Here is a 17,673-nt window from a genome sequence, read left to right as displayed (position 1 = left end):
CACTTTGTTGCCCAGGCTGGTTTCAAACTCCTGGCTTCAGACCATCCTCCTGCCTTGGCCTCCCAAGGTGCTAGGATTACAGGCCACTGTGCCTGGCCTAATAGTTTCCAGTATGAGGAAGACAACATTAGATTTTAGTGGATGATGTTCTTTAAAATAGTGTGGACAAGCAATGTTCTGTTGAATATATATAGTACTACAGGTAGAAACCATGCGCTGTTGAGCGGCCTTTAACTGCTCTGTTTCTGACAGGCGGCCTTCCTCATGCATCTCCTGGGAGGTGGTGGAGGCCACATGCGCCTGCCTGCTGGCTCAGGGAGAAGAGGCCGAGAAGGAACACTGCTCCAAGTGCCTGGCAGAGCAGATGATCCTGGAGGAATTTGGAAGGTGCTTATCACAGATTCTCCACACTGAGTTTAAATCCAAGGGGTTGAAAATGGAGTAGAGTACAGTAGAGTATAAAGTGTGAATGCGTGTTGATTTTGTCTTAGTCTAGAAATCTCTAGTTTAGAAAGGTTGTTTAGGGGAACGTGAAGTCGGCTCTGCAGCAACCACCAGGCTCCCCTGCGTCCCTGGGCCCGGGGAGTTTACTCAGAGCTCTCTGAAGATATGCCAACCCGTGCCCCCTTTTCTGAGGAGGTGCGTGACCTGAGCACTGTTTGTCTGGCCCAGAGGAGAGAGCTTGGGTTCCCATAGTCCTGGGAGAGTGTCTGCAGGGCAGTGGCGGGCAGAGCAGGGTAGGGGAGGGAAGAGCAGGTCCTGTGGAGAGCAGAGCAGGGCAGGGGAGGGCAGAGCAGGTCCTGAGGAGAGCTCACTCCGGTCGACTCTTCCTCTTGGAGAATGTTGCTCTGGAGGCTGCTCTGCATAAAAACCCTAATGGTTTCTTGTTTGTTTTTCAAATTATTTAGAAATAAGTTCTCCAGATAGGCTGTTATGATACCACTTAAAATCTCTGGAGAACGACTGAACACCCAAAGATTTTCTGTAGTGTAGACATTTCCCCAGAGGCACGCAAACTGTAGTCTTTCCTAAGGCCCCCAAGAGACACAGGCAATGGGGCCTCACAGGCCGGGCTTGCACCAGCATGTCTTGAGTTAGCGGACTTAAAATTATCTAGTTTCTTCTGTGTTTCTACTTGAATTGTGGAAAAGCTCTATTATCCAATTAACTTCTCCATAATTATTGTTGTAATATTATTATTATTTGTAAAATATGGTTCACATAACTAGCTTGCGGAAACCAGCAGGTAAAATGAATTCTTAAGTTGACGCTTTCGGTTCTGTTGTAAAGCAAAGATGAATAAAAATTTCCAATGTCTTCAATTGTTGTCATTAACTTAGTAACTGAAAATGTGTTCATCTGATGAGTACCCACCCTGAAATGTATTGAGAGAATATTCTTTCATGTTTGTGCATTCATTAATAGTGTTGGCCACTTAGAGGGTGTTTAGGAAACTCAAGTGCAAATGCAGTGGAGACAGAAGTGTGGCTGCCAGGCCCAGGCACTGGGCACATAAGTGAGCAAGCAACTAGGGAGGAAGCGGTCTTTTGTGGAGCTGTGTCTGGAACAGTCTAGTTGCAAACGCAGCCACCGGAAGCCACAGAGGAGAAAAGGAAGACTGAATTCTTCCCCTCTGCAATTCCCTTTGGACCCTTGGGATCCAGAGTCTGTGGCAGAAAACCAGAGGTAAAGACATGCATTGTGACACGGGGAACCCTCAGCCAGCCATACTCCCCACTTGCTGTGTGTGCTTTTGGTCCCGTCAGCATCGTGGCGAGCAGGGAGGCGCCCTGCTGGAGGAGCCACCTGGCCCCCTTCACCCCTGGGAGCTGGAAGGTGACCTGGAAATGGGGACTTTGGGAGCTGCCTCTGTGGGGGCTGCCTCCCTCCTGCTGTCCCTCTCGGCAGCACAGCCAGCAGCAAGATCTGCCAGCCACATGAGTAATGTTAAAGTTTCTAGTAACTACAATGTTAAAATTTGAAAAGGAACAGATAAAATTCGTTTTAATAATCTTTTATTTATCCCATCGTTTCAATGTGTAATCATAATGAAAATGATTGCGATTTCACATTCCTTTGTGTGTACCCAATATTTGAAATGCAGGGTGTCTTGTATTCACAGCAGATCTCAGTTGGCACCAGCCACACCTTAAGGGTTCAGGCACCTCAGCACAGCCCTGAGGCACCGAGTGGAGAGAGGAAAAGGGAACAGTGTCCTCCAGCATTCTCCTGAGGCAAAGGGCTGCCTAGGGAGATCCTGAACCAGGTGTGGCCCACCCGCAGAGCCTGGAGGAAGTGTGAGCAGGGAACTCAGTGGGGGGCTGGGGATACAGTCCCCCCACATTACACGGGAGCTCACCCTGAATCCCGGGCTCCTATGGAGCAGGAGCCTGCGCTGGCCAAGGATGCACTGACTGTGGCCAGGTGCACTTGAGCTAACGCCTGGAGGTGAGGGAAGAGCCAACCTGAGCAGGCATGAGCCCTGCAGGATCTTCCAGCAGAGAAGAACTTGCTGAGTAGGTGCCACTTGCAGGGGATCCCGTCTGAGAAGTGAAAGCCGAGATACAGACGTGAATAAAGCCACTATGCTGACCAGAGACTGTACAGAAAATGACTATAAAGCTGGAAAATCACATCTTTTATGTGTCTGGCGGAGAGCCAGTGCTATTTTAAAGCAATATACAAATTAACGTATCATGTTCTTATTTGAGAGTGTAGCTGTGCAATTTTTTTTTTTTTTTTTTTGAGACGGAGTCTTGATCTGTCACCCAGGCTGGAGTACAGTGGCCAGATCTCAGCTCACTGCAAGCTCCGCCTCCCGGGTTTACGCCATTCTCCTGCCTCAGCCTCCCGAGTAGCTGGGACTACAGGCGCCCGCCACCTCGCCCGGCTAGTTTTTTGTATTTTTCAGTAGAGACGGGGTTTCACCGGGTTAACCAGGATGGTCTCGATCTCCTGACCTTGTGATCCGCCTGTCTCAGCCTCCCAAAGTGCTGGGATTACAGGCTTGAGCCCCCGCGCCCGGCCTAGCTGTGCAAATTTAACCATATCTTTTTTTTTTTTTAAGATGGAGTCTCACTCTGTTGCCCAGGCTGAAGTGTGATGGCGTAATCTCAGCTCACTGCAACCTCCGCCTCCTGGGTTCAAGTGATTCTCCTGCCTCAGCCTCCTGAGTAGCTGGGATTACAGGCGTGCACCACCACGCCCGGCTAATTTTGTATTTTTAGTAGAGATGGGGTTTCACCATGTTGGTCAGGCTGGTCTGGATCTCCTGACCTCAGGTGATCCGCCCACCTCGGCCTCCCAAAGTGTGGGGATTACAGGCGTGAGCCACGGTACCCAGCCTTAATCGTATCTTTCTACTCCGTACCTATTAAATAACTCGGACCACCTTTGTGATTAAGGTTAAATTATCTGTTGGTTTTGGTTTTTTGTTTTGTTTATCCGAAAGAAAAAAAAAAAAAACACCTTGTTTTTTCATAGACACGGAGAAGCAATCGTTGTTTGGAATGACACGCACTGAAATTGCTCTTTCCTCTCAGTGAACACCCGCTGCGCATTGCACAGAAAGTCGGCACCCGGGGAGCATCCTTAGGAGAGAAGATACTGTTGGCGGCGGAAGGTCCGCAGAGGGCTCGGTGTATTTTCCATCCGGCTTGGATGCTCTTATCCCCTTACAAACCTCTCACCAGGACCTGAAGTTCTGCCAGCACGGGTCCCTTTTCAGCGGGGGCGCGGCTTAAAACCATAAGTTATCGTGCGGAGTCAGTTAATACGCTGTCTTAGGGAATTCAAAGGTTGAATCCTCATCCGGGATAAGACGATGAGAGCAGCCAGAGGATCCAGAGAGCAGGAGCGGGCAGAAGACAAGCAGGGAGGAGGCCTCCCGTTCTGCAGGCGGCGCGCTCTTTAGGAAGGCACCTGGGCACAGCTGGGGCCCCGTGAAGCCGCGCGGAGCTTTGTGCGCTCTCTCTCCAGGAGTCCTTCGATAGCCTCAGAGCAGGGAGGAAGCCCCGAGCGGCATCTTCCCCCAGCCCTGCCTCCATCCTGCCACCGACCCCGGCCCCCAGCAGAGGCTGGAGAGCAGCAGGGAGCACTGCCCGGCCCCAGCCACTGATGAAACTAGAATTGAAGACTGTGATTGCATGGATGTTCTCTTCATCTATTTAAAAATGATTTAAAATGCTGTGGTGCGATCATAGCTCACTGCAGCCTCAAACTCCTGGCCTCAAGCTATCCTCCCCGGTAGCTGGAACTACAGGCTCACACCACCATACTCAGCTAAGTTTTTGTATTTTTATTTTTTATAGAGACAGGGTCTTGCTATATTGCCCAGGCCTTAAACTCCTAACCTCAAATGATCTTCCCTCCCTGGCCTCCTGAAGCACTGAGATTACAGATGTGAGCCACCGCGCTGGGTCTCTGTTTTTTTTACTAGAGTATTTTTTTAGAGTAGTTTTGGGTTCACAGCAAAACTGAGCAGAAAGTGCAGAGATTTCCCATATAATCCATGCCCCCTAAAACGGCAGCCTCCCCACTACCAACATTCCTCACCAGAGCCGTGCCTTTGTTACAACTGATGAACCCACAGTGACACACCATCATCCAAAGTGATACACCATACACCCAAAGCCCACGCTGAGGTTAGGATTCCCGCTTGGTGTTCCACATGCTATGGGTTCTGACAAATGTACAATGGCTCATATCCAGGGTTACAGCCCACAGAACAGTCTCACTGCCCTAAGCCACCCCTGTGCTCGGCCTGTTCATCCTTCCCTCCCCACAACTCCTGGCCGGTCACTGATATTTTTACTCTCTCCACAGTTTTACCTTTCCCAGAATGTCACTTAGGTGGGATCATACAGTAGGTAGCCTCTTCTGACTGGCTTCTTGCACTTGGGAGTATGCATTTATGTCCTCTGTATCTTTTCATGGCTTCATAGGTCATCAAGCTTAGCACTGAATAATATTCCGTTGCCTGGATGTACCACTGTTCATCCCTTCATCTCCTGAAGAACAGCTGAGTTGCTTCCAAGTTTGGGCAACTCGGAATAAAGCTGCCGTAAATATCTGCGTGCAGGTTTCTGTGCGGACACAAGTTTTTAATCCCTTTGGGTCAACGTCAATGCTCACGACTTCTGGATCATGTAGTAAGGATATATTTAGTTTTGCATGAAACCACCAAGCTGTCTTCCAAAGTGGCCGTATCATTGAGTATTCCTACCAGCAGTGAACGAGAGTTCCTGTGGCTCCATCTCCTCACCAGCACTTAGCGTTGTCAGTGTTTGGGATTTTAGCCGTTCTAATAGGTGTGTACTGGTATTCTAATTTGTTCACTGCTATTTTAATTTGCAGTTCCCCAATGACATATGACGTTGAGCATATCTCCATATGCCTACTTTCCATCTGCACATCTTCTTTGGTGAGATGTCAGTTGAGGTCTTTTGTTCATTGTTTAATTGGGTTGTTTCCTTTCTTATTGTTGGGTTTTACGAATTCTTTGTGTATTTTTGATAACAGTCCTTTATTAGATACATCCTTTGCAAATATTTTCTCCCAGTCTGTGGCGTGTCTCCTCACTTTCCTGACAGTGTATTTTGCAGAGCGGAAGTTTTTAATAAAGTCCAGCTCATCAATTTTTTTTTTCGTGGATCATGCCTTTGGCATAGTGTCTAAAAAAATCATTGCCATATGCAGACCATCCATATTTTCTCCTATGTTATCATCTAGGGATTTTATTTTATTTTATTTTATTTTATTTTATTTTATTTTTGAGATGGAGTCTCTCTCTGTCCCCCAGGATAGAGTGCAGTGGGGCAATCTCGGCTCACTGCAACCTCTGCCTCCCGGGTTCGAGTGACCCTCCTACCTCAGCCTCCTGAGTGGCTGGGATTACAGGCGCCTGCTACCACGCCTGGCTAAGTTTTGTGTTTTTAGTAGAGATGGGGTTTCACCATGTTGGCCAGGCTGGTCTCGAACCCATGACCTCAAGCAATCCTCCCACCTTGGCCTCGCAATGTGCTAGGATTACACGTGTGAGTCACTGCACCTGGCCAATCTTTCAGGAATTTTATAGTTTACAGTTTACATTTATGTCTATGATCTATTTTGAGTTAATTTTGGTGAAAGGGATAAGAGGCTTTATCTAGAGTCATTTGTTTGCCTGTGAGTGTCCAGTTGTTCTGGCACCATCTGTCAAAAAGCCTGTCTTTTCTCCAGGCTGTCTCCAGAAAAGACAGGCTTTTTCTCCATGGTATTGCTTCTGTTCCTTTGTCAGAGATCAGTTGGCTCTGTTTGTATGAGTCTGGGCCCTCTATTCTGTTCCACTAATCTATTTTTCTATTCTTTTACTAATACCACACCATCTTGATTACTGTAGCTTTATAGCAGCCTTCCAACTTTGTTCTTTTCTTTCAATATTGTTTTGGTTATTCTGGGTCTTTTGCCTCTCCATATAAACTTTAGAATCAGGGATTGTGTTTTGGTTTTTTGTTTGTTTCTTTGTTTGTTTGAGATAAGATCTCAGTATGTTGCCCAGGCTGGAGTGCAGTGGTGTGTGATCATGACTCACTGCAGCATTGACCTCCCAGGCTCAAGTGATCCTCCTGTCAGCCTCCTGAGCAGCTGGTACCACAGGTGTACATCATCATGCCTGGCTAATTTTTTTTTATTATTTGTAGAGACAAAGTCTCACTATGTTGTCCAGGTTGGTCTCAAACTCCTGGGCTCAAGCGATCCTCCTGCCTTGGCCTCACAAAGTGCTGGGATTATAGGCATGAGCCACTGTGCCTGGCCCAGGAATCAGTTTTTTGCTATCCACAAAATAACTTGCCACAATTGTTATTGGAATTGTGTTGAATTTATACATCAGATTGGGAATATCTAATGTTTGACAATATTGAGTCTTCTTATCCGCAAGCATGGAATATTTCTCCATTTATTTAGCTCTGTATTTATTTCTTTCATCAGAGTTACATAGTTTTCCTCATATAGGTTTTGGTAAATGCGTACCTAAGTATTACATTTTTGGGGAGTGCTAACGTAAATGGTATTGCATTTTTAATTTCAAATTTTACTTGTTCATTGCTGGTATATAGGAAAGCTATTGACTTGTTTATTAACCTTGTATCCTGCAACTTTGCTATAATTGCTTATTAATTCCAGGAGGTTTGTTGTTGTTGATGATACTTTTAGAAGTTCTGCATAGATGATCATGATGTCTGCAAACAAAGTTTTATTTATTCCTTCCCAATCCGTAAACTTTGTATATCCTTTTCTTATCTTATTGCATTAACTAGGCATTCCAGTACAATGTTTAAAAGAGTGATGAGAGAGGACATCTTTGGCTTCTTTTTCTCACTATTAATTGTGATATTAGTGTAGGTTTCTGGTAGGTGTTCTTTAACATGTTGACAAAGTTCGCCTCTATTTCTAGTTCTTATTAGGAATGGGTGTTAGATTTTGTAAAATGCTTTTTCTGCGTGCATTGATATAATTATGGGATCTCTCTTCTTTAGCCTGTTGATTTGATGAGTTACATCAATTGATTTTTGAATGTTACACCAGCTTTGCATACCTGTGATAAATTCCACTTAGTAATGGCGTATAATTTTATCTACACATTGTTGGATTTAATTTGCTAATGTTTTGTTGAGAATTTTTGCTTGTATGTTCATGAGAGATATTGGTCTATAGTTTTCTTTTAATGTCTTTGTCTGGTTTGGGTTTTAGAGTTATGCTGGCCTCATAGAATGAGTTAGGAAACATTCCCTCCGGTTCTATCTTCTGAAAGAGATTATAGAGAATTTAAAATAATTTCTTTCCTAAATGTTTGCTGGAATTCAACAGTGAACCCATCAGGGCTTCCAAAAATATTTTAACTTGCTTCTTTAAAAATTAAAGTTTTCATTTTGCAATAACTATAGATTCACATGCAGTTTTAAGAAATAATACAGAGAAATGCAATGTACCCTTTATCCAGTTTTCCTAATGATAATAACATCTTACAAATCTGTAGGACAATATGACAACCAAGATAGCGACATTGATACTGTCAAGAGACAGAACATTTCTGTCACCTCAAGGGTCTCTCAAGTTCAAGTTACCCACACACATTTTCCCACCATCCCCACCCCCTCCCTACCCCCTGGTAACCACTAATCTGTTCTCCATTTCTATAATATTGTCATTTCAAGGATGTTGGATACATGGAATTATATAGTATGTAACTTTTGGGAACTTTTTTTTAAAGACAGGGTCTTGCCCTCTCGCCCAGGCTGAAGTACAGTTGTGTGATCATAGCTCACTGTAACCTTGAACTCCTGGGCTGAAGGAATCCTCCCCCGCCTTAGCCTCCCAAGTAGCTAAGACTACAGGCACACACCACCATGCCTGGCTAATTATTTTTATGTTTTATTTTTTGTAGAGACAAAGTCTTGCTATGTTGCCCAGGCTGGTCTTGAACTCCTAAACTCAAGAAATCCTCCCACCTCAGCTTCTCAAAGTGCTGCGATTACAGGCATGAAGCACCACTCCTAACCTGTTTTTTTGGTTTTTTTCTTTTCCCTTTTTTCCATTCAGCGTAATTCTCTGGAGACTCATCCAAGTTGCTATGTGTATCAACAACTCATTTCTGGCTGGGTGTGACCGCTCACGCCTGTAATCCCAGGGCTTCCAGGGGCCAAGTCAGGTGCCTGGCAACAGAGTAAGACCCTCTCTCTAAAAAATCAACAACAACAACAAAACAAAAAGCCACACAATTTATTCTTTTTTATTGCTGAGTAGTAGTCCACAGTGTAGATGTACCACAGTTTAACCATTTACCCATTGAAGGACATATGAGTGGTTTCCAGTTTGAGGCTCTTATGAATAAAGTTACTATGAACATTTGTGTACAGGCTTATGTATAAAGCTAAGTCTTCATTTTCTGTAATAAATACCCAGGAGTGCAATTGGTGGGTGGTATGGTAGTTGCATATTTATTTTTATTTTTAAAATTCAATTGTCTTGAAATTTGTGTGGGCACATAGTGGGTATATATATTTATGGGGTCCATGAGATGTTTGGATACAGGCATGACGTGTGAAATCAGCACGTCCTGGGGAATGGGGTATCCATCCCGCAAACATTCTTTGAGTTACGAACAATCCAATACCACTTGTTAAGTCATTTTTAAATGTACAATTAGGTTATTATCATCTATAGTCACCTTATTGTGCTATCAAATAGTAGGTCTTATTCATTCTTTCTAGTTTTGGTACGCATTAACCAAGTTGCATATTTAGTTTTTAAAGAAACTGACAAAATGTTTTCCAAACGTACTGTACCATTTTCCTTTTCCACAAACAACACATGAGCAACACATTTTCTCTGCATTTTTGCCGGCATTTAATGCTGTCACTGTTTTTTCTTTTAGTCATTCCCGTAAGTGGTTAGCAACACCTCAATGTGGATTTAATGTGCATTTCCCTGATGACCAATGATGTTAACATAATTTCATGTGCTTATTTTCCATGTATATCTCCTCTTCGGTGAAATATCTGTTTATGCATTTGCCCATTTTTAATTTGACTTTTTTCTTTTCTTTTTTTTTTTTTCTTTACAGTCGAGTTTTCAGAGTTTTTTTTTTTTTGAGACAGAGTCTCACTCTGTCGCCCAGGCTGGAGTGCAGTGATGCGATGCGATCTCGGCTCACTGCAACCTCCACCTCCCGGGTTCAAGCAATTCTCCTCTCTCAGCCTCTCGAGTAGCTGGGATTACAGGTGCCCAACACCACGCCTGGCTAATTTTTGTGTTTTTAATGGAGAAGTCTAATGTATCTTTATATATAACTTTTATGGATCATGCTTTTGGTGTCAAGTCTGAGAACTCTTTACTTGCCATAGATCCAAGGATTTTCTAAAAGTTTATAGTTTTACATTTTGCATTTAAATCTATCATCCATTTTGAGTTAATTTTAAGAATAAGGTGTGAAGCCAGGTGCAGTGTTGCATGACTGTAGTTCCAGCTACTCAGGAGGCTGAGGCAGAAGGATTCCTTGAGCCCAGGAGTTTGAGTCCAGCCTGGGCAACATAGTGAGATCCCATCTCTAAAATTAAAAAAACAATGCATGAGGTTTAGGTCACAGTTCTTCTTCAACTTTGATTTTATTTTGTGCCTATGGATACTCAATTGCTTCAGCACCATTTGTTGAAAAGGCTCTCCTTTCATCATCGACTTCTCTTGTGCCGTTGTCAAAAACCGATAAATGGATGTGGGTGGGTTTATTTCTGGATTCTCTGTTCAGTTCTGTTGATCTATGTATCTATACACACAGTCTTGTGGGGTTTTTTTTTTGGTTTTTTTTTTTGGTTTTTTTTTTGAGACGGAGTCTCGCTCTGTCACCCAGGCTGGAGTGCAGTGGCGCGATCTCAGCTCACTGCAAGCTCTCCCGGGTTCACGCCGTTCTCCTGCCTCAGCCTCCCGAGTAGCTGGGACTACAGGCACCCGCCGGGACTACAGGCACCCGCCGCCACGCCCGGCTAATTTTTTGTGTTTTTAGTAGAGACGGGGTTTCACCGTGTTAGCCAGGATGGTCTGGATCTCCTGACCTCATGATCCACCCGCCTCGGCCTCCCAAAGTGCTGGGATTACAGGCGTGAGCCACTGCACCCGGCCCACACAGTCTCGATTATCATAGCTTTTAACTCAAGTAGACTCTTCTTACTTTAGTTTTCTTTTTCAAAAAGTTGCTTTAGCTGTTCTAGTTTCTTTGCCTTTCCATATAAATTTTAGAATAAGCTTACCTATTTCTTCAGAAAATCTTGCTGGGATTTGGTAGGAGTTGTGTTAAATCTGTATGTGAACTTGGAGAAAACTGACATCTTTACTGTGTTGAGTCTTTCAATCCATGAACATGAACATGGTATATCTCTACATTTATTTAAAACTCCTTTGGTTTCTTTCATCAGTGTTGTATAGTTTTTAGTATATAATAACATGTTTTATTATATTTACGTATTTACACATAAGTTTTGTTTGTTTGTTTGTTTGTTTTTTGAAACAGTGTTGCTCTGTCGCCCAGGCTGGAGTACAATGGTGCGATCTGTAATCCCAGCTACTTAGTAGGCTGAGGCAGGAGAATCACTTGAACCCAGGTGGTGAAGGCTGCTGTGAGCCAAGATCGTGCTGGTGCACTCCAGCCTAGGCAGCAGAGTGAGACTCTGTCTCAAAACAAAAAACAAACAAACAAACAAAACCAAGTTCACAGGTTCCTTCCTCTGCCCCCTACATTCTGCTGTTTAGTCTGTCCACTGGAATTTCTATTTTGGTTATTGTATTTTTTAGTTCTAAATGTTCCATTTGGTTCTTCTTTATAGTTTTTGTTTCTTTGCTGAAACTTTGTATTTTTATTTGTTTAAAGTATGTTTGAAATAGTTCGTTGAAGCACTTCTTTTTTATGATGGCTGCTTTGAAATCTTTGTCCGATAACTCTAATACTCACTATGTCACTATTGACATCTATTGATCGTCTTTTATCAGTCAGTTTGAGATCTTCTGGATTCTTGATATGATAAGTGATCTTTGATTGAAACCTGGACTTTTTGGGTGCTATGGTATGAAACTCCGGATCTTATTTGAACCTTCTCTTTTCACTGGCTTGTTCTGATATCGCCCTGGAAGGGGAAAGGCTGGAGGTGCCACCTCATTCCTGCCCGGTGGGGACAGAAGTCCAGGCTTCCCACTCAGTCTCCATTGACACCTGGGCATGGGTGGGCTGCTCCTCATTATTGCTGGGCAGGAGTGGGAGTTCCAGCTCCCCACTAATACTTCCCTTGCTGGGAGGGGTAGGAGCGCCTTCTTACTGCACCCCTCCACATGGTCTCTGCTGACACCACAGGAAAAGGGGGTGGCCTTGTCACACTGGGAGGTGGCAAAAGTGCCGATTCTCCACTAGCCTTCCTCTGACACCACCCCAATGCACACAGAGAAGAATGCCTGTTACTGTGGGAGAGGAGGGGCACGGAATCCAGGCTCCCAGGCGGTCTCTGCTGACACTGTAGTGGGGGTCTTATTACTGCCAGGGATGGGGTGGTTGAGGGGGATGAAGTCCTGGTTCTTTACTTGGCACCTTACAACTTTCCCCTGGTTGGAGTTTGGGCCACCTTGTCACAGCCTTAAGAGGAAGTCCAGGCTCCCCACCCAACCTTGGCTGGCCTGATGAAGCCACAGTGTTTGCTGGGGTGTTTGTCTGAAGTAGAGTGGTCGTTATCTACAATTCTCTGTCTTATCAGGCTTCCCTTTCCTGGTCCTTTATCTAGAGAGGGCAGCTTTTGTTGGGGCTTTTGTGGTCTGTGCCCGTTGGCATTTCTAAGATGCTGGCTCCTTCAGCCCAAGTCTAGGATATGTGAGGCAAAAAGAAAACCCAAGGAACTCACCACGGGCTGAAGTTCCCAGCTGGTCTGCCTCTTGCTTGGGCTTTCAGAGTCCTCTTATGTTTGCTTTATATATGATGTTCAGGGTTTTTAATTGTACTTAGCAAAAGGACAAAGGAAAATTCTACTTCTACTCCATCTCCTGGAAGCAGACATCACTGATCTTTTTTTTTAAAGTTATATCAGAGACTGTCAAGCTTTCTGGTTTCTAGAGCCATCTTAGTTTTTATCACAATAACACAGGATAAAATCCTATAAACTAAAAAGTATCAAGACAGATCTCAATCAAGTTAGAGGTTTATTTTGCCAAGTTAAGGACCATGGCTCGTGACACAGCCTCAGGAGGTCCTAAGAATATATGCCCAAGGTGGCTGAGTTACAGCTTGGTTTTATACGTTCTATGGAGACAGAAGTTACAGGCAAAGACACAAATCAATACATATAAGGTATACATTGGTTTGACCCAGAACGGTGGAGCATCTCAATGAGTGGGGTAGGGTAGGGAGCTTGTAGGTCATGGGTGTATTCAAATGTTTCGTGATTGGCAATTGGTTGAAAGAGTTAAGCCCTTCTGAAGAGTTGAAGTCAACTTGAATTAAGGGAAGGTAGATGGAGGTGGGAGTGGGTGGTTGTGGAAGGCAAGGTTCTTGTTATGTAGATGAAACCTCCAGGTAGCAGACTTCGGAGAGAATAGACATTCAGGTGAATGTCTCTTACCAGACCTTAGAAAGGTGTCAGACTAGGAAGGAGATTCTCTACAGAATGCAAATTTCCCCCACAAGAGTCAGCTCTGCAGGGCCATTTCGGAATATGTCAAAGAAATATATGTGGGGCTGAATTACTTTCATTTCCTTCAGGGCTTGTTATCTGTCATGTGGTGCTATACCAGAATCAGGCTGGAAGTTGGTATCTTATTGCTGAAAAGAGGCTGATTTGTCAGTCTCAAGATCTCTGTTGTAATGTGAATGCTGGTCCCTGGTCAGCTGTGTCTAAACTCCATGGGGAAGCGGCATATTGAGCATGTGTGGCCCCTCCCTTCCCGTCATGACCTAATTTTCTTAGGCTTCTTTGGGGTCCTCTTGGCCAAGAGAGGGATCCATTCAGTCAGTTAGGGAGCTTAGAATTTTATTGTAGGCTTACAATCCTGACTCCAAACTGTACAAGAATCCCTTTTTTTGCATTGAAATAAGTTTCCTGGGCCATATGTTAGAAAATGATCAGCTGTAAATTCTTTGGCGTTAGGATTTCCTTATCCCCATAAGACTCTCTCTTCCCTCCTGTGTTTTAATAATTAAAATTTTTTTAATTACTTCTTTTTTACAGACAGGGTCTCACCATGTTGCCCAGGCTGGTCTCCCAAAGTGATGGGATTACAGGCGTGAGCCACCGTGCCCTGCCTCTCTTTCCTCCATTAAACAGCGCTTTCCTCCTTCCTCCAGGGACCTCCTGAATGTAAGCCTCTTCCTCACACTGGCCCACCACTCACCTGCCTCCACCACGCCAGACGTCCTCAGGCAGCATCACCCTGGCATCTGCTCTGCTCCTGGTTAGATAGAGCAAGTAGAAGGTGGACACGCTTTCATGTTGATCAGCTTTTATGATGGAGACAGCCACCTCCTCCAAGGTGCACAACCTCAACACTCTCCACCTCTCCATTAGGCATCTTGGTGTTTCTCAGGCCTGTCCATAAATTCTTTACTTCCCAAGGTGGCTGGAGAACACCTTCCCTTGAAAAGACTGCTGTTGTTAGCAACAGATTGATCCAGGATGGCTGCAGCCAGCTCCAACCACGTTCTCTCTGGGAAGTAAAGACGTCACTTCTGTAGCCTTGTCCATCACAGCAAATGGCACTACAGCCACTCCTGGTCCCTCACCTCCTTTCCCTCACCTTCCGGCTGCCACCTGCGCCGCTCCATTTATACCTAAAAGGAAGGCAAGGTTTAGAGAAGGAGGTAGATGATGCCACAGGGGGAGAGTCCGAGAGCTTTGTGCTGCCGACCCTGGGGCCCGCATCCCTGCATGGAGGCTGCACACCTGCACGGAGGCTGGGCTCCTTGGCCCTTTGTGAACACTTCTCAGAAGGCTCCTGTGAGCCACGTGCAGTGTGGAGAGCCCAGCACTCAGCACAGCGTCATTAATCTCAATTCCTTCAGGCACTTCTTTCTCACGGTGTAGTGAGGAGAGACACATCTGCAAACAGAGTGACAGGCATGCTGATTAGGGTGGCACCGCACATGCTGGGGGCGGAGGAGCGGGAAGGGCACTCTGGACAAGGTAACCCTGGAGTGGAATCCCATGGGATGCTTAGGAGTTCCCCAAGCCTTGGGAGGGACGTGTGCAAAGGCCTTAGGTGAGCGAGGCCAGGCCGCAGTTGTGGGGTCTGCACCACTGAGTGCAGGAGGCTAGGGGGCCGGCTGAGGCAGAGATGGTGTCCATGGCCACTGCATTTAGGGACAAAGGCTACAGGAAGACCAGACAGGACAGGCTGCACACTGTGGGCTGGAGCCCAGTGGCTGAGGTGTGGTCCCCAGACACATCTGTTCATCCGCCTCCTCCATGCCAGGAGCTCCCTAGTTCTTGGGAGGACGTGGGCACAGGCCTCTAGTGAGCAGCAGCAGCGGCAGGAAGCTTGCTGGGGGCCCAGCTCCAGCCCACTCAGCCCTCCTGGCTCCAACACCCTGGGGAGGGACCTGGCCACTGCCTTATGACAGGGCCTGGAGGAGTTCTGATGCCTGCCCAAGTTGGAAAACTAAAGAGATTTTAAAAAATGTGGAAGAGGATAAATGCGGATGGTGAACAGGGAGTGAAGGGTGGGCCCAGGTGTTTAGCCCACCAGGTGGGTGGCATCACTACCTGCGGGCTGGGAGTGGTCTGAAGACCCAAGGCCACTGAGTGTCAGCGTTGAGCCTGCAGGAGCAGGAGGGAGCCAGGGTGGAGCTGGGGGCCTGAGCTGGGAAGCCAAGCCAGGGAGCTGAGCCGGGGCACAGCTGACTGGGTGGGGGGTCACCAAGCAGGGAGAGGGATGCTGGGGCTCTGTGCCCCTTGAAACAGGTATTAGGCAGCAAACTGCCAATGGAGGGAAACTGGGAAGCCACCTCCCACTGCACAGCCGGCTCCGGTGAATCCAGAAAGGCCTGTGTCCCGCCTCCCACATTGCGGAGTCTCGCTCTGTCGCCCAGGCTGGGGCGTGATCTCGGCTCACTGCAACCTCCGCCTCCCAGGAGCAAAAGATTCTCCAACCTCCACCTCCCGAGTAGCTGGGATTACAAGCATGCACACCATGCCCAGCTGATTTTTGTATTTTTAGTAGAGATGGGGTTTCACCACGTTGGCCAAGCTGGTCACAAACTCCTGACCTCAAGTGATCTGCCCACCTCGGCCTCCCAAAGTGCTGGGATTACAGGCATGAGCCACCGCGCCCAGCCTCCTGCCTTCTTTTCAAAACTTCTGGATGATCTTTTTATCTCTGCTCAAAAGACTCAGTCTCGGCCAGGCACGGTGGCTCAAGCCTGTAATCCTAGCACTTTGGGAGGCCGAGACGGGCGGATCACGAGGTCAGGAGATCGAGACCATCCTGGCTAACACGGTGAAACCCCGTCTCTACTAAAAATACAAAAAACTAGCCGGGCGAGGTGGCGGCGCTTATAGTCCCAGCTACTCGGGAGGCTGAGACAGGAGAATGGCGTAAACCCAGGAGGCGAGCTTGCAGTGAGCTGAGATCCGGCCACTGCACTCCAGCCTGGGCGACAGAGCGAGACTCCGTCTCAAAAAAAAAAAAAAAAAAAAAGACTCAGTCTCTGTCATGTTAGGAGGCATTCCCACATGCCTTCCTTCACACAGCACTATCTCAGCACACACCTCCTGCCCTTGCCTTCCTACCTGCCCGCCCATCTCTCCTCTCCTACCTGGCTCCTGGCCCTCACTCCTGGCCCTCCCACCCAGCCAACCTCTCTTCTCAGCCCTGACCACCTCCACGAGCACCACGCACCTCACCCATCTGTTTAAGGTTGTCATAGTCTTTTTCATTCCCATCTCCCTAAAATATCAGCTCCACGAGGGCAGGGGTTTTGTCTGTTTTGTGTTTTTGTTCATCTCAGAAACAGACTTACCTTCATAATTACATTTGACTCAGCTTAATATCGAGATAACTTTATGTCCCCTGGACATGCAATAAGAGGTGGCGTCTCAGATGCTCTTGATGGTAGAATGTGGGTTTAAAAATTCAGGTCTAATCCATGATTATGATCAAGCTTTATCTTTTAGAACCCATGGGTGGCACTGGTGATGAGACAGAGGTGTGGAAGAAAAAGACAATTGCAAGTAATTGCTATTCTTTATTTTGTCACTCAAAATAAAATAATTACCAAAAAAAAAAATTCTTAAATTGTGACAACACAACATCAAGGCAAAGAGAACAAGAAGAGCCGACTCTGTGTAAATTGGCCTAAGATTATCCATCATCTTAAGGTTTGACTTTAGATTGCAACACACAGACAAAGACGCCCAGGAGGCACTCAGGACCGCTCGATGTCTTCTGAGGAGGCTGCGGCGGGGAGATCCGGGAGGCGGTCGAAGGCCCCAGCCTCTGCAAAGGGAAGAGCCACATTTGAGCAGCAACTTCTTAATACGCACACAAGAGAATTACGACCACGACACATACAACAGGAAGCGGCGTGTGGTCGTCCTCTGTAAAGAGTCTTACCGGATTAAACCCAAAATTAGGGACAACACTGTATTTCTCGCTTTGTAATGATTTAACTCCCACAGTTAGTAAGCATTTAAAACTGTCAGACTTTTAAATTTGGGCTTTAAAGAGGTATAATTCCTATCTCAGTAATGAGAGTTGGTATCTCCTAAGGAAAGAGTTTCCATGTTACAAAATTAAAAACAAATGAGAAAAAAAAAAAATCTGGCAGAATCCATCTGCCCCTTGTAGGAAAAGTCACCCCAGCTTTTCTCCCAGAGGCTCCACTGGGCTCCAACAGAGGGAACTTGGTGACTCAGTTCTGAGATTCTAATGAACCCCGTCTTTTCCGAGACCTTCTCTGGCAGTCTCCCTCCCCTGCTCCCGTCCCCTCACTCCTCTTCCCTCTCCCCGTTGCCACCTAAAGAGGAGCCCCATAATACTGCAAATGAAAACCATCCTGATCCCAAATGAACCCAAGGACCAGCCTTGATTTTCCAAACTGGACAAAACTGTGATGTGCAACTGAAGGTCTCCACTGGACAGGCTAAGCAGTCCATCCCTCCTCCCCACCAC

At 46.1% G+C, this 17,673-nt stretch overlaps 2 protein-coding genes across 2 annotated transcripts in view; one reads left to right on the top strand and one right to left on the bottom strand.

Moving 5' to 3' along the window:
- The window catches only part of MTL5 (metallothionein-like 5, testis-specific (tesmin)), a gene marked incomplete at its 5' end in the record, with an annotated part of 47,297 nt that extends 45,975 nt beyond the window's left edge, over positions 1-1,322 (top strand). Inside the window, one exon of the mRNA XM_011987083.1 lies at positions 253-1,322. Coding sequence (XP_011842473.1) covers positions 253-445 — 193 coding nt within the window. The remainder of the gene's footprint in view (positions 1-252) is intronic.
- Positions 1,323-16,734: 15,412 nt separating this feature from the next.
- GAL (galanin/GMAP prepropeptide) overlaps positions 16,735-17,673 on the bottom strand; it is a 14,472-nt gene continuing 13,533 nt past the window's right edge. The window contains exon 8 of the mRNA XM_011987082.1: positions 16,735-16,998. Within this exon, the coding sequence (XP_011842472.1) occupies positions 16,928-16,998 (71 nt within the window). The 3' untranslated portion in view covers positions 16,735-16,927. The remainder of the gene's footprint in view (positions 16,999-17,673) is intronic.

The sequence above is a fragment of the Mandrillus leucophaeus genome, unplaced genomic scaffold (assembly GCF_000951045.1).
Source record: "Mandrillus leucophaeus isolate KB7577 unplaced genomic scaffold, Mleu.le_1.0 Scaffold30, whole genome shotgun sequence".
In the NCBI taxonomy this organism is placed as follows: Eukaryota; Metazoa; Chordata; class Mammalia; order Primates; family Cercopithecidae; genus Mandrillus; species Mandrillus leucophaeus.
The sequence above is the reverse complement of the archived record's forward strand: the minus strand, read 5'-3'. Positions and strand labels throughout refer to the sequence as shown.